Source organism: Pseudonaja textilis, chromosome 2, assembly GCF_049901715.1.
Source record: "Pseudonaja textilis isolate UNSWEBS1 chromosome 2, rPseTex1.2, whole genome shotgun sequence".
In the NCBI taxonomy this organism is placed as follows: Eukaryota; Metazoa; Chordata; class Lepidosauria; order Squamata; family Elapidae; genus Pseudonaja; species Pseudonaja textilis.
The window spans coordinates 168931160-168944997 of NC_141991.1; the positions used below are offsets into that span (position 1 = coordinate 168931160).

The following is a 13838-nucleotide window of genomic DNA, read 5'->3' on the forward strand; positions in this document are numbered from 1 at the left end:
TCCATTATAGGCTTGCATGCAGAATTGAGATGCAGTTAGAGAGCAGTGGAGCTTGTATTATAGTGTCGTGATACTCATTTTGGCATAATGGTGGCTGTGATCCTATGCTCCAAAGGATCAGAAATAAAGATTTTTGTACTGAATAATAGTTAAAACATTAACTTATAATAACATAGCTCATGTTAACCAATTGTTCATTTTAACTGTCATTTCAGTGATGTCGTGCGATTAGAGAGACCAGAGCTAGAGGAGCAAAGAACACAACTCATTGTAAGAATCAATGCTGATAAGAATCAACTGAAAGCAATTGAAGATAAAATTCTAAAAATGCTTTTTACATCAGAAGGGAATATTCTGGACAATGAAGAACTCATCAATACACTTCAAGACTCAAAGGCAGGATGCATTTTATATCTGTCTGTCTTTTATCTATCTATACAGTTTGTCTACTTACCTACATATATACCTATCTTCAAATTTAATTGTGCTCATAATCAAGGAAATATATTAAGCTTGTGGTTTTCAGTGATTATATTCTAGACAAGGTTACATTTGAATAATTGGAGTAACTTATTTGACATTTGCATATTACAAAGTGAAAATACTATCATTTTTCATTAAGAAATAGATTCTATTCTTGAATTATCTGCAAACAACGGAATATGAAAAAGATGACACGTAAAAAACCTCTTGTTTATGCCAAGATCACAAATCAGTTTATTAAGTCTTACATTACAGGGATATCATTAGATTTACAACAGTTGCCAGCAAATACTTCAGTTCATAATCCTAATATAAAGAATCTCCTTCATATATCAAGCCAATTTAGAGCGATTAATCCACCTTAGAAACACAGTCTTGAGTTATAATCCTACTAATCCTAATATGAAAAAATTTACATACTGTAACTGAGTATGGTTTCAGCACATTGAACCTCTAAAAGGTGCAAAAATTAAATATTGTTATTATCTGTGTCTTTCCAAATGGTACAGCAGCTTTCTTTGTGAAAAATTTGTTCCATGTTTAAAATGAGACAGTATTATAAAGATTATAAAGCAACATTAGGAGCAAGAAGACTCAAATTTAAGATTACCTTCAGCCATGGGTGACTTTGGGCCAGTTACTCTCAAACCTATTATTTAGGGACTTATTGGAGGAAGCCATTTTATGTATGAGAGATTGTGGGGAGAAATATAAGCCCTTAAATAAAATTTAAATTTGTGCTTTTAGATTACCTCTGGTGCCATTAAAATAAGGCTTGTAGAAGCAGAAACTACAGAAGAAAAGATAAATGCTGCTCGAGAAAAATATCGCCCCGTTGCTACTCGAGGATCAGTTATGTATTTTGTAATTGCAAGTCTTTCCGATATTGATCCAATGTATCAGTTTTCTTTAAAATATTTCAAACAGGTTGGTAACTTTTCTTTCAACTGCATATTTCCATTAGCTATTTTTTTTCTTATAAAAAACTGATGTAACAAAGACAATTCCCTCCATGTCATTGGCTCTGAAACTCATTTTAATTGCTAAAATGATTTGCAATATGACTTGCTTTATTATTGATTGAGATAACTACAGATAAAGCTGGTTGCCTCATTTGTTAGATCCTGGTGTTTCTATAAGATAATTTGTCAGAAGAACTGTACAGCATACCATACTAATTAGGGGCTGCCACAAAGAAGAGGGAGTCCACCGATTCTCCAAAGCACCTGAAGGTAGAAAAAAGCAATGGATAGAAACTAATCAAGGAGAGAACCAACCAATAAGGAGAACTTTCCTGAGAGAACAATTATTTGGCAGAACAGCTTGCCTTCAGAAGTTGTGGATGCTCCGTCACTGGAGGTTTTAAGAAGAGATTGGATAACCGTTTGTCTGAAGGTATAGGGCAGGGATGTCAAATGGATGGCCCACAGGCCAGATGCATCACTCTCAGGCCACGCCCACCCCATCTCGGCGAATGGGAAAATGTCATAAAACATCACATGACGTGGCAAGTTTGACAACCATGGTTATAGGGTCTCTTGCTTGAGTAGGGATTGGACTAGAAAATCTCCAGGGTCCCTGTCAATTCTGTTATTCTTCACTCAGAGTCAGGCAGCATGTAAAATTAAATAAACTTAGTTGGCCCACTGCTTTGGGCCAGTCACCATCTCTCAGCCCACAGTATTATTGTATTGTTGTATTGCATTGTTGTATTGTATGTTGTATTGTATTGTTGTTGTGGAAAAAAATAAGAGGAGGAAGGAGTATTAGGTATGTTCACCACTTCCATTTATTTATAAAAACAATAAAGGCCAGATAAAAAAGTCCTTAAAAATCTAAATTAATGTTCTGCTTCTTTTTTTTATAATTTCAGGATCTCACTTTCCCTATGCTCTTTAATGCCAGTTTTCTTTTCCTTTCTCTTTGTAGCTATTTAATGCAACAATTGAAACTTCTGAAAAAAATGATCTTCTGCAATTGCGATTAGGAATCCTACTTAGTCAGACTCTCTATGCAACTTACACTAATGTTTCCCGAGGCCTCTTTGAACAGCACAAACTCATCTACAGCTTCATGCTGTGCATTGAAATCATGCGGCAGAAAGAAGAACTTACAGACCTTGAATGGAATTTTTTCCTGCGTGGAGCTGCTGGTTTGGATAAGGTATTTGGGGCATGATTTTTATAATTAGAGAAATTTCAAATCTCTATTTTTAGTCATTGTAAACAAGAGGTTAGCATTCTAACTTCTCATTGAGAATTTAAATAAAACAAAGAAAAACAAAACATCCTTATACAAGTAGTTGCTAATTGTCCTTGTGTTAGGGGGTAGATTTGTGCTGTTTGTTTAATTGAATATACTTTTATTAGTCAATGACCAAAATAAAATGTCTGTCTGTCTATCTACCAAACACCCTTACACCCATAAGAAACAATGAATAGAGATACAACCATTCAGGATACAGCCAAGCATCCAGTCAGTAAATAAGGAAAGGCCTGAGCAGTGCTAGGCTGAGATATTCCTTTTCTGTAGGTATTGGCCTTCAAATCCACTTAATTTTTAAATACCCAGAAAGGTGTTGTTCTTTTTGGTGTTTTAAAGTCTATAAAGAAGAAGAAACAGAAAAAGAATAGCAAAAATAGAAAAACTCTAACAAAAAAAAAGGATAGAGTGTCCTCAGCCAGAACATCTGCTATGAAAGCAAAGCAATTGTTAAGTGGTCACATCTAATTTTATTACCTTCTTTGTCACAATTGTTAAGCGAATCACTATGGCTGTTAAGTGAATCATGTAGTCATTAAGTGAATCTTAATGACTTTGCTTGTCGGAAGCCAACTGAGAAAGTTGCAAATGGCAATCATGTGATTTTGAGATGCTGTAACTGTCATAAATATATGCTGGTTGCCAAGTGCCTGAAATACTGATTACCTGACCATGGAAATGTTGTGACAGTCATAAGCACAGGGAGTGGTCATAAGTCACTTCTTCAATGTTGTTGTTACTTTAGATGGTCACTAAAGGAATGGCTGTAAGTCAAAGATGACCTGTACCCGTATTGTTATCATTAAGCAGCTGATCAGAGATCTGAGATTAAGGTTTAATCAGAAAACTAGGCAATACAGTAATTACGTCAGGCTTTGGATTTTCTTCAACTGTATTCATGTTTTATCTAATGTGTAGCCTGAATATATTCTCTATACAACTTTTGCCCATTTTACTTGACACATCTATCATCTTTATAACAGGAGAGGCCTGCCAAACCTCAGATTCCATGGCTGGAAGAAAATACGTGGTTTATGTGCTGTGACTTAGAAGAAACACTTCCAAGTTTTGAGGGCATTCAAAAAGACATATTGCTCAAGCCCATTTTCATTAAACTAGGTAACATATTTATGAAAAGAGATTGTAAAAAATGTTTATACAAGAAATGGTTTTATGCTTTTCCCACACAAATTGGAATCCTCTCAAATAATTAAATTCCCTTTTTAAGATTGCATACTGTGTACATTTTAATTGTATTTTAATGGTTAATAAGAGTTAGTTAGTTAGTTAGTTAGTTAGTTAGTTAGTTAGTTAGTTAGTCAGTTAGTTAGTTAAAAGATTGGATAACCATTTGTCTGAAATGGTGTCACATTTCCTGCCTGAGCAGAGGGTTGGGCTAGAAGATCTCCAAGGGCCCTTCCAACTCTATTATTCTGTTAGTTGCAATAAAGATCTTGTTTTCCAAACTAGACAGCATAGGAAGAAGTGCTTAAAGGTGTTCTTTCTGGCTAGTTAGTTTGATCTACTCCAAACCTCTCCCAAAGGGGAGAACTATAGCCATGTAAAAGCAAGTGCAGCTGCCACTTCATTTTATGTGTTAAACATTCACATTAGAGAAATTTGCCTAAGAAAGAACAATATCAGAGAAGCTTGCATTGGGAAATACAAATGGTAAGGAAAGTCTTTTAGTCATATACAACTTTGTTTTGGTTTATATTTTTGTTTCTTGGAGCCTCTTATTTTAAAAAGATAAACCTTGTGGGATTGAGTTTAGTGTTGCTGTCTGCAATGGCAGACTGCTTTTTAGTGAATCCACTGTGGGAGAGATCCATGCTACATTTCTTTTTAAGTTCCCTAATGAGTGTCTCAGCAACTAAAGCCTACTTTGTCAACTAGTATTTGCATAATTGGAGCCTCTTCCTTTGTCAGCAAATACTCCCACTAAGACAGTATCCTGGCTGTCTGCAAGCCATGATTTGCAAATCAAGAGGCAACTTGGGGGATATGGAATCTCTCCTATTTTTCCATTCCTCTCCATTGTTTTTATAATCTTTAAAAATGACGGTTTCTAATAATAGCTCTCACAACATCTTCCAATAAAAAGTAAAAAAAAAACCACAATAACATTGATACCATTCCCAAATTCTGCTTCCCTTCTTTCTTTGTCATGTGTAATAGTGCTACATTTAAACTAATTATATATCACACTAATTAGGGTTAATGGCAACCAGGATTTAAAATTAGGGTTTGAAAGCATGCTAAATGAAATTAGAGTCAGAACAAAAGAACAACATGAGTAAAGCAAGCAAATTAAACATCCAGTGCATTTTTCACAGGAGATGTTTTTGGTAATATTCCACTTTTGTAGAGTACAGATAGTCCTCGACTTACAATAGTTCATTTACTGATCGTTCAAAGTTACAATAGCACTGAAAAAAGTGATTCATGACCATTTTTAATCAGGGGTGGGATTCAAATTTTTTAACAACCAGTTCTGTGGGCATGGCTAAGTTGGTGGGCATGACTTGGTAGTGATGTTATTGGCTGGGCATGGCCAACTCAATATCACTCACATCGAGGCACTCATCTCCTCGCCTGGCCTCATGACTATGGGGGTGCTGCAACAGTCGTAAGTGTGAAAAATGGTCATAAGTCACTTTTTTCAGTGCCATTGTAACTTTGAATGGTCACTCTACACAAGCAAAGTACCAGCAAAGGAAGGAAAAAAAACTCCAGAGAAGTTCCTGAGACAGGAAGTCTATTCCTGCCAAGCATGTAATAAGGGTTAATGGAGAGGCAGTTTCTGTAAGCAACACCAAAATGTTTCCTTCCTGCCTTCCTTACAGGATTAGGCCAGTAATTTCTTCTAACAACCGGTTCTCCGAACTGCTTTGAATGTTAACAACCGGTTCTAGCGAATAGGTGCGAACCGGTAGAATCCCACCCCTGTTTTTAATACTTATAACTGTTGCAGCATTCCCATGATCACGTGATCAAAATTCAGATGCTTGGCAAATGGTTTGTATTTATGTCGGTTGCAATGTCCCATGTAATCACCTTTTGCGACCCTCTGACCAGCAAAATCAATGGGGGAGCAAGATTCATGTAACAACTGGGTTACTAATTTAACAACTTCCGTGATTCACTTAACAACTGTGGCAAGAAAAGTTATAAAATGGGGCAAAACTCACTTAACAAATTTCTCACTTAGCAACATAAATTAGGGGCTCATTTGTGATCCTAAGTCGAGGACTGCCTGTAAAAGGAATACCCTTCCATTAGAATTAAGCTTTTCTTCATATTTTCCTGTGTTGTAGAATCTCTGAGAGACCCAACTTTTCCAATGCGCATTTGATTAGTTTTTAATTTTCATCTTTAATTTTCTTTAATTTGAATTAATTATATGGTTTAATTGTTTCATTTATCTTTTTCTGGTTTATTTTATTTATTTTTATAAATTGTATGTTAACTTCAGTTTATTATTGGTTATTTTAATTCCGTTACATTGACACATATGTCTTAACTGCATGTAAGTTTTATCAACCAGTGTGTATATGTATTGATTCACAATGATTGATTCTCAATAGAATGACTGATTAAATAATAATTAAATTAATTAAATTAAAATTAAATTAAACTAAATTAAATATGCAATATATACTTACCAACACATGATCTCCAGTGAGACATCATTATGGCCATATTTTTTTAAAGATCCATATTTTTAATGAACTGAATGGAGATAGAATTAGCCATAATCTAATATCATATCAACCCCATTGTGAAAATGACTTGAAACTATTATGATTTTTTTAGGGCAACTTGATATTCGTATCAATCCAGAAGAGTGGGAAGGCTATAAGGCTGAAGCTGATGAAAAGAAAAAAAAAGATGACAAGCCATACATTCCCTGGGATTTTAGGCTGACCATGTTTCAGAAATTAATTATAGTGAAATGTTTTGTGGAAGAGAAGGTAAGTTTTTATTGACAATGTAAGGCATTGTTGCTATGTTAGTAGTGTCCTTTCAGGCATGCAGGAAGAAAAAGCTACTCTTTTTTATTCCCAATAAGAGGTTAGTAGTGGTGACTTCTGGCTGATGTTGCGGCAATATTGGAGGCGCTCCCACATTGAATTCTCCCTGTTGGAGGGCTCCAAAAGGAGCTAACGCCACCCTGTAGAGATGGTAAAGAAAATAGGGGTGCCCTGCCGGTCGCGGAGAGCAGCAACTCTCCTGCTGAACCTCGGGCTTCTTCCCTCTCATCCACAATGAGGAGAAGAGGCATCAATCATGGCTGCCACGAAGCTGTGACAGCTGAGGCAATTAAGAAATGTGCAGGAACAGTGTAGATGAACAGAGATTGGAGCTGGGTGAGAAGACTCCTTTTTATTTAGACCCTAACTTTAAAGAAAAAAAGAAAGGGGAAAATCCAGAAAAAGAGACTCTTAGAACTATTTCTCAAAGCGGCAAACAACCATAGAGAGAAAAATCCTAGACCCAAAAGAAACGAACTAAGGGGAGAAAAGCTAAAGACTTTTTAAAACATAGAAAATTGGACTTTTAAATTGGGCATTATAAAATGCTGGAACTATCTCCTTGACTCTACTTGAATAGCCAAGTTTGCTTCCATAAATTGAACTAAATTTGATTAAGCAAATCTATAAGACTTGAAACAATGCTGAAACCTAAGCTGAAGCCGCCATCTACTGGTGAATGGAATATACCAGACCTCTACAAGTTTAGAAAAAAATTTGATAAGAGAAATAAACAACATTCATCTGGAGGACTGTGGGGACACTTACTGTTCTATAACTATTTACTTTATGATTACTGGAGACTCTATTGTCAGAATAAGGAAGATACATAAGTAAAGTGACTTTTGATTTGCGGAAGCTGCCTAGACTACTCAAATGGAATTAATTAATCCTGAGATGTAAAGAACTATGATTATTGAACTTTCTGAGGAGTAACATTAGACTGGAACATATTGCTTTTGGACTTGAGCAAGAGTGGGATTTATTGAGTTATGACAAGATGCTCCATCGGGGGAAATGTGTGGGATTTCAAGAGAAATGGTGCTGATGTTTCAAAGCATTAGGGGAACTATATAAAAGAATCACAGAGAGATAAAGAACCTAATGCAAGGCATATATGAGAAAATAGAAAATATGCTACAACTGATAATGAACGAAGATCAAAGAGTCCAGGAAAGAGAGGAGATAGCAGAAAGAATGGAAGAAAAGATAGAATGGACAAACCAGCAAACAAAGCAAGAAGATGAGAAAGAGAAGACAATAAAGACAATAATGACTGATGAAATAAACCAAGGGAAAAGTACTTTAAGAGATTTAAAAATGGAATCGGATAACTTGGAAGATAATTTCGAAAGGGAGATAGGGGTTTGGGTGGATACTCTGGAGACCTGGCAGCTTAGGAGGATAGAGATGGGAGAAATATTCAGTATGAATGGTGAAGATACAGATGTTGATACAGACAAAGATCCAAGAGAGGAGTATGGGAGGCAAGTCAAAAAATGAATAAGAATTGAAGTATTAAAATGGATGAGAAATGATAGATAGAAAGGAATTATTATATTTTTTTCTAAATATAATGTTGGCCTGATTAGAAATTTGAATAGAGGTAGAAATAAGAATATACACCTTTATGTGAAGCAATAGTTAGAAGGAAAGATTGGAGATTGAAAGATAGTATTATTAAATAATAGGAAGACTGGTACTTGAATGGCATATTGTGACTTGGAATAACCAAATAATGAAGGAGTATGTCTTAATATAAACATGTGTATTAATACTAGGATTAGCAATGGTGACCTGATTAGAAGCTAGAATAGAGGTAGAAATAAAAAATAGGGGGAATATTAGCAGATATAATTTTTATATAACAGAATGTAAGCAATAATTAGAAAAGATCAGAGGTTGAAAGATGGTATTATCATGTATGCTTATAATATCATTGGCATTAAAATGAAACATTGAAATATTGAATAACTACTCTGAAAATCATGTATATTAATACTAGGATTATATCAGTTTGATTAATTATGATTATCATGACTATTATGATTATCATGACTGCTGTTTGTATTGAAGTGGATTATATCCAGAGGCCACGCTGTTCATGTATTGATATTGATATATACTTAAAAATAAAAATCCAATAAAACTTGGGAAAAAAAGATGTTAGTGGTTTAGAATTAGCACTCTTAAACTTTTTGTCCCTAGACCCCTTGGATAATCTAGTGAAACTCATGGATGCCTTCTCAGAATTATATTTTAAAAAGAAATATATACACATAGATTGTGTTAAAATGAAATGAGATGCAAAAAATCATGACTTGATTTTGATTGACTTTTTTTTAACTGTCATAACTGAACGGTTACTAAACAAGGCTGTCAGTGAGAGAGGAGTACCTGTAGTTTATAATAAAATACAGCTAGTCCTCGACTTACAACAGTTCGTTCAAAGTGACAACTGCACTGAAAAAAGTGATTTGTGACCATTTTGTCATACTTACGACCGTTGCAGACTCCCAATGGTCACTTGATCAAATTTCAGATACTTGGCAACTGACTCATAATTATGATGGTTGCAGTGTCCCCAGGTCATGTGCTCCCCTTTTGAGACCTTCTGACAAGCAAAGTCAACAGGGAAGCCAGATTCACTTAACAACCATGTTACTAACCTAACAACTGCAGCGATTCACTTAAGAACTGTGGCAAAAACAGTCATAAAGTGGGGGCAAAATTCACTTAACATATGTCTCACTTAGCAACAGAAATGTGGCTCAATTGTGGTCATAAATAGAGGACCACCTGTATACTGAAAGAAGTAACCCATTTAACTTTATATGAATAGTGTTGAAAAGTAAATGCAATTATTGTTCCACTATTTTTATTCATACTGCAACCATTATGTTCTTATGCTCTTGAGCTAAGAAATTAACTGTGTTGCTATTTCTAGATCGTGTCAGCACTTACCGAGTTTGTGATGGAGAACCTTGGGAAGCAATTCATTGAGAATCCTCCAGTTGATCTGGCAACTCTTTACCAAGATATGTCTCCTGCCACACCGCTGGTGTTCATCTTAAGTACAGGCTCCGACCCCATGGGGGCTTTCCAAAGATTTGCAAAAGAACGAGATTATTCAGAACGGTATAGATTGTCATTCTGTATTCTATATGAGACATAATGTCATTTAAATGTAAAAACTATGCTTTCTTTTAATTTGGCTGTATTCAAGATGGTGTATTAAGACTTTTTTTTAAAAAAAGTTGGATTATATACATACATGGTGAACTTGTTGAAAAAGGCTGCCTTGCAAAGAGTAAGAAAAGATGTTAAATATCCCCAGGTTATATAGTTTTTAGCAGCACTGTGTCCCATTTAAGAGGGCTGTCTATGTTTAATTCTCCTTCTGGAGTCTTCCATTTTCCTTCCTAATAAGTAGTATTCTGTCACTAGTGACAACATTTAGTTCTGATTGAATTCATTAATGAGAACTGTTGCCTCAATAAGAAGGAAAAAAAATATTTTGTTTCTGACATCTGTCTTGCCTGTTTTGAAGCTGGATGAATCAGACATGACATTTTAATGCTGATAATTTTTAAAAAGAAGCTGCCAAAACCTCAAGCAGTGATACATTTACTGTTTTAGTTTCCTATTTTTAAAAATATAAGAAAGGAGATCATGTGAAGAAAAAAATAGAACAGTAATAATTAAACTTTGCCTGTCCTTATTAATACTATGCTAAATATTCATCATGTCGTAATTTGGCCACTGGCTGAGAGTATTTAGTTGCACTGGCTTCAGTTCCAAAGCACAGCCAAGTAAACTGTCAAATTGGATTTGTATGCATTAAATATATATTTGCTCCTCTGGATGTTTTGAGTCTCCTGTGCTTCCCTAATGTGATGCCAAACTAGAGGTCCTTTATGAAGAGCATAAAAATGTTCATAAACATTTGTCCCATGCTTTATCTGGTATGCATATGCCTAAATCTGATTTTTTTCAACAAAAAATCAGAGCAATCCTCTTTTCAATCTCTCTCTCGTTCTCTCTTTCTCTCCCTCCCTTCTATCTATCTTTATCAAATTTTTAAAACTGCCTGTCTATCTCACAAAGATAGGAGCACAAGGGGAAATTAATGTTTTTCCCTTCATCATTTGCAGAATAGAAATAGTGGCATATATTCATAGTTCCAACAATACTGAGCTCTCAAGAATTTTATTGAGGAAAAATGACGCTATAATAGTTGGACAAAGGTGCTGCTATTGCTGATACAACAGTCTTAGATTTCCATAGCAAGGCAAAGACAACCTATCAGGCAGATGATAAGCCTTTGCTTTTTGCTGTTTGAATGACACTGTCAAATAGTCAGGGTTTCAAGTATGATTATTTGTTTCAGAGGCTGGTACCACTTCTAGAACTAAAAGAGGGGACCTTTTTTGTACTTCATTGGGTTCAAAGATTGACTGAGGGCAAACATACCTTTTTTCAGGTCATGCCTAACAGCTTTGATATGTTATAATTTTTCTTGGGACAAAGACCTCATAGAACTTCCAGAGTAATTTTTTTATTGCCTTTACTTTGAGCTTTGCAACTTTCAGGTTTCACAGGGAGATGGTGTGAGTTTCACAACTGATTCATGTCAGCTGTATTTGAGAAGGTCTAGCTAGCCCAAGGGTTTCAAACTCGCGTCGTCACATTGATATACTTTTTTCCCCTTCGCTAAACCAGGGATGGGCATGGCCACTATGTGATGCACCTGACCCTCAGGCTGCGAGTTTGACACCACTGGTCTATCCTGAGGATTTTCCACCATTTCAAAAATACATAGCTCTTCCTACTGGTTGAGGCATCTGTACAAAAAGGCTGGTTAATCATTTTAAAACTTACTGCATTAATGGTTTGAATTTTATCGAAAATTTCTTTTTATATTTTTAATGAGGCGTATACAAATGTTTTTAATAAATACAATAAAAGAAATAAATGAATAAAGAGAGCAGGTAATGTGAGCTCTGAGTGCGAAATGTATTCAGTATAAAGTAATAAAACTGCTTTTCAGAAGATGCATATTATAGTCCAGATTCGTAATAATGTAGCATACAAAATCTCCTGTATTGATTTCAGTGGATAAATAAATGATTGCACAGTTTGTGTAAAAGTTTAATTATTTTTATGTTTAGATGTAAATATTTGATCCTGCTAATCACTAAGAATCTAGAATATTTAAATAATGTATTTCAGATATGTATAATGTGAATACTAACACAGTGCATTGATTTTCAGAGTGCAATCAATCTCATTAGGACAAGGACAAGGACCTATTGCTGAAAGAATGATTAAGGATGCACTGAGAACAGGAAATTGGGTATTTCTTCAGAATTGCCATTTAGCTGTGTCATGGATGTTACCAATGGAAGAGCTCATTAAAACATTTACAGAGCCAGGTAAGTATTTTAAAATTATTTTTCTTTCTCAGGAATGCTTCATTTGAAAGAAATCAGAGTTGATTCAGAATTTAAACTATGGGGTCATGTTGGAGGTTGGGGATAGATTGCAACATTTAAAAGAAAGGTTGATGAAAAGTTGGTGATCTCCTTCTGAATATTTCAATCCTGTAATTTAATAGTTACCAACGTTTCTATGGGTATTTTACTTTACTACTGCAGTTCTTGATATTGAAACATTCCTGACAGAAGGTTTTACATGCCTCTTATTTTTAATGGTTATCATTTTTTTTACAAACATTAGCTCAGTTATGCTTGCAATAACCTTATAAAATAGAACCTGATTATTCCCATATTGCTGAAGTTACTGAAAAAATAGGGTGACTGTCAACTCTTGGCAACAGAATACAAGACTTGAATCATAGAATTTTTGTTCTTGGTTCATTTTCTATTAAATAAACCAAACATAATAGGCAATTATATATACTCATGTCCAGAAGAAGACTGATATGAAACTGCCTTGAGTGTTTATGGGAAAGATGGGATGGATATCTAACAAATACAAATACAAAAATAATCACTAGGAAAGCTTAAATTATATGGAAAGGAATATGAAGAAGAAATCCTCATTTCTTTTTGCTGCAATAATTTATCCCCCCCCCCCCACCAATCTTTTTATGTCAATACATTTATTGAGGAGCTGCTATGGTGCAGTGGTTAGAGTGCAGTACTGCAAGCAACTTTTGCAGGGCAGCTGCCTACAATTTGGCAGTTCAAATCCCACCAAGCTCAAGGTTGACTCAGCCTTCCATCCTGGAAGGTGGGTAAAATGAGGACCCAAATTGTTGGGGGCAATATGCTGACTCTGTAAACCACTTAGAGAGGGCTATAAAGCGGTATATAAGTCTAAATGCTATTGCTATTTATGTCATGTTGAGTTTACCTTTTAACCTCTGTCCTACAGTCTTGATTTCTAATTGAAAGAAACCAAGTTGTATCTCCTTGGGCGTATCATAAAAAATGTTTCACCCATGTACAGTAGTCCTTGACTTAAATCCAGTCGGTTAGCTACCATTCAAAGTTACAATAGACACCCCAAAAAGGTACTTATGACCCAATATCTCTGGGCCACTGCCACCTATGGTTATATGACTGCATTTTGGATGCTTGGAAATTGACACAAACATCAACATAATTGTAGCAGCCCAGGGCCACATGATCATGATTTACCATATTTTTGCCAGAAACTTTCCTTTTCAGGGGAAAAAACTACTTAATGACTACAAGACTCAATTATAACTTAAGAATTACCTGTATTATAGATGAAAGTGTTTGCTTCGTTGCCTCGCCACATTTCAGAAATACATGCAGTTTATTTTCCTCACAGAAACTTACCGGGAAGTCACATTCAGCATGAAAAAAATTAGAATTATTAGTTTTCAGATTGCTTCCCATGTTTAATTTGTATTTAATAGAAACAGCTGAAAAGTGAGGAATAGTAATTGGTGAGCAATGATCATAATAGTTTAAAATGCATTTTGTTTTGGGAACTGGCCTATTGACCATTTTTTCCTTCACAGCTAGAAAGCTCAGATTTTTTATGAATTCAGCATTCCAAAAAAGA

At 35.1% G+C, this 13838-nt stretch overlaps 1 protein-coding gene across 1 annotated transcript in view; it reads left to right on the forward strand.

The window, feature by feature from the left end:
- DNAH6 (dynein axonemal heavy chain 6) overlaps positions 1 to 13838 on the forward strand; it is a 174093-nt gene that overhangs the window by 130533 nt on the left and 29722 nt on the right. Inside the window, exons 59-65 of the mRNA XM_026712631.2 lie at positions 216 to 396; positions 1231 to 1410; positions 2413 to 2646; positions 3729 to 3864; positions 6562 to 6719; positions 9727 to 9917; positions 12054 to 12214. Coding sequence (XP_026568416.2) covers positions 216 to 396; positions 1231 to 1410; positions 2413 to 2646; positions 3729 to 3864; positions 6562 to 6719; positions 9727 to 9917; positions 12054 to 12214 — 1241 coding nt within the window. The remainder of the gene's footprint in view (positions 1 to 215; positions 397 to 1230; positions 1411 to 2412; positions 2647 to 3728; positions 3865 to 6561; positions 6720 to 9726; positions 9918 to 12053; positions 12215 to 13838) is intronic.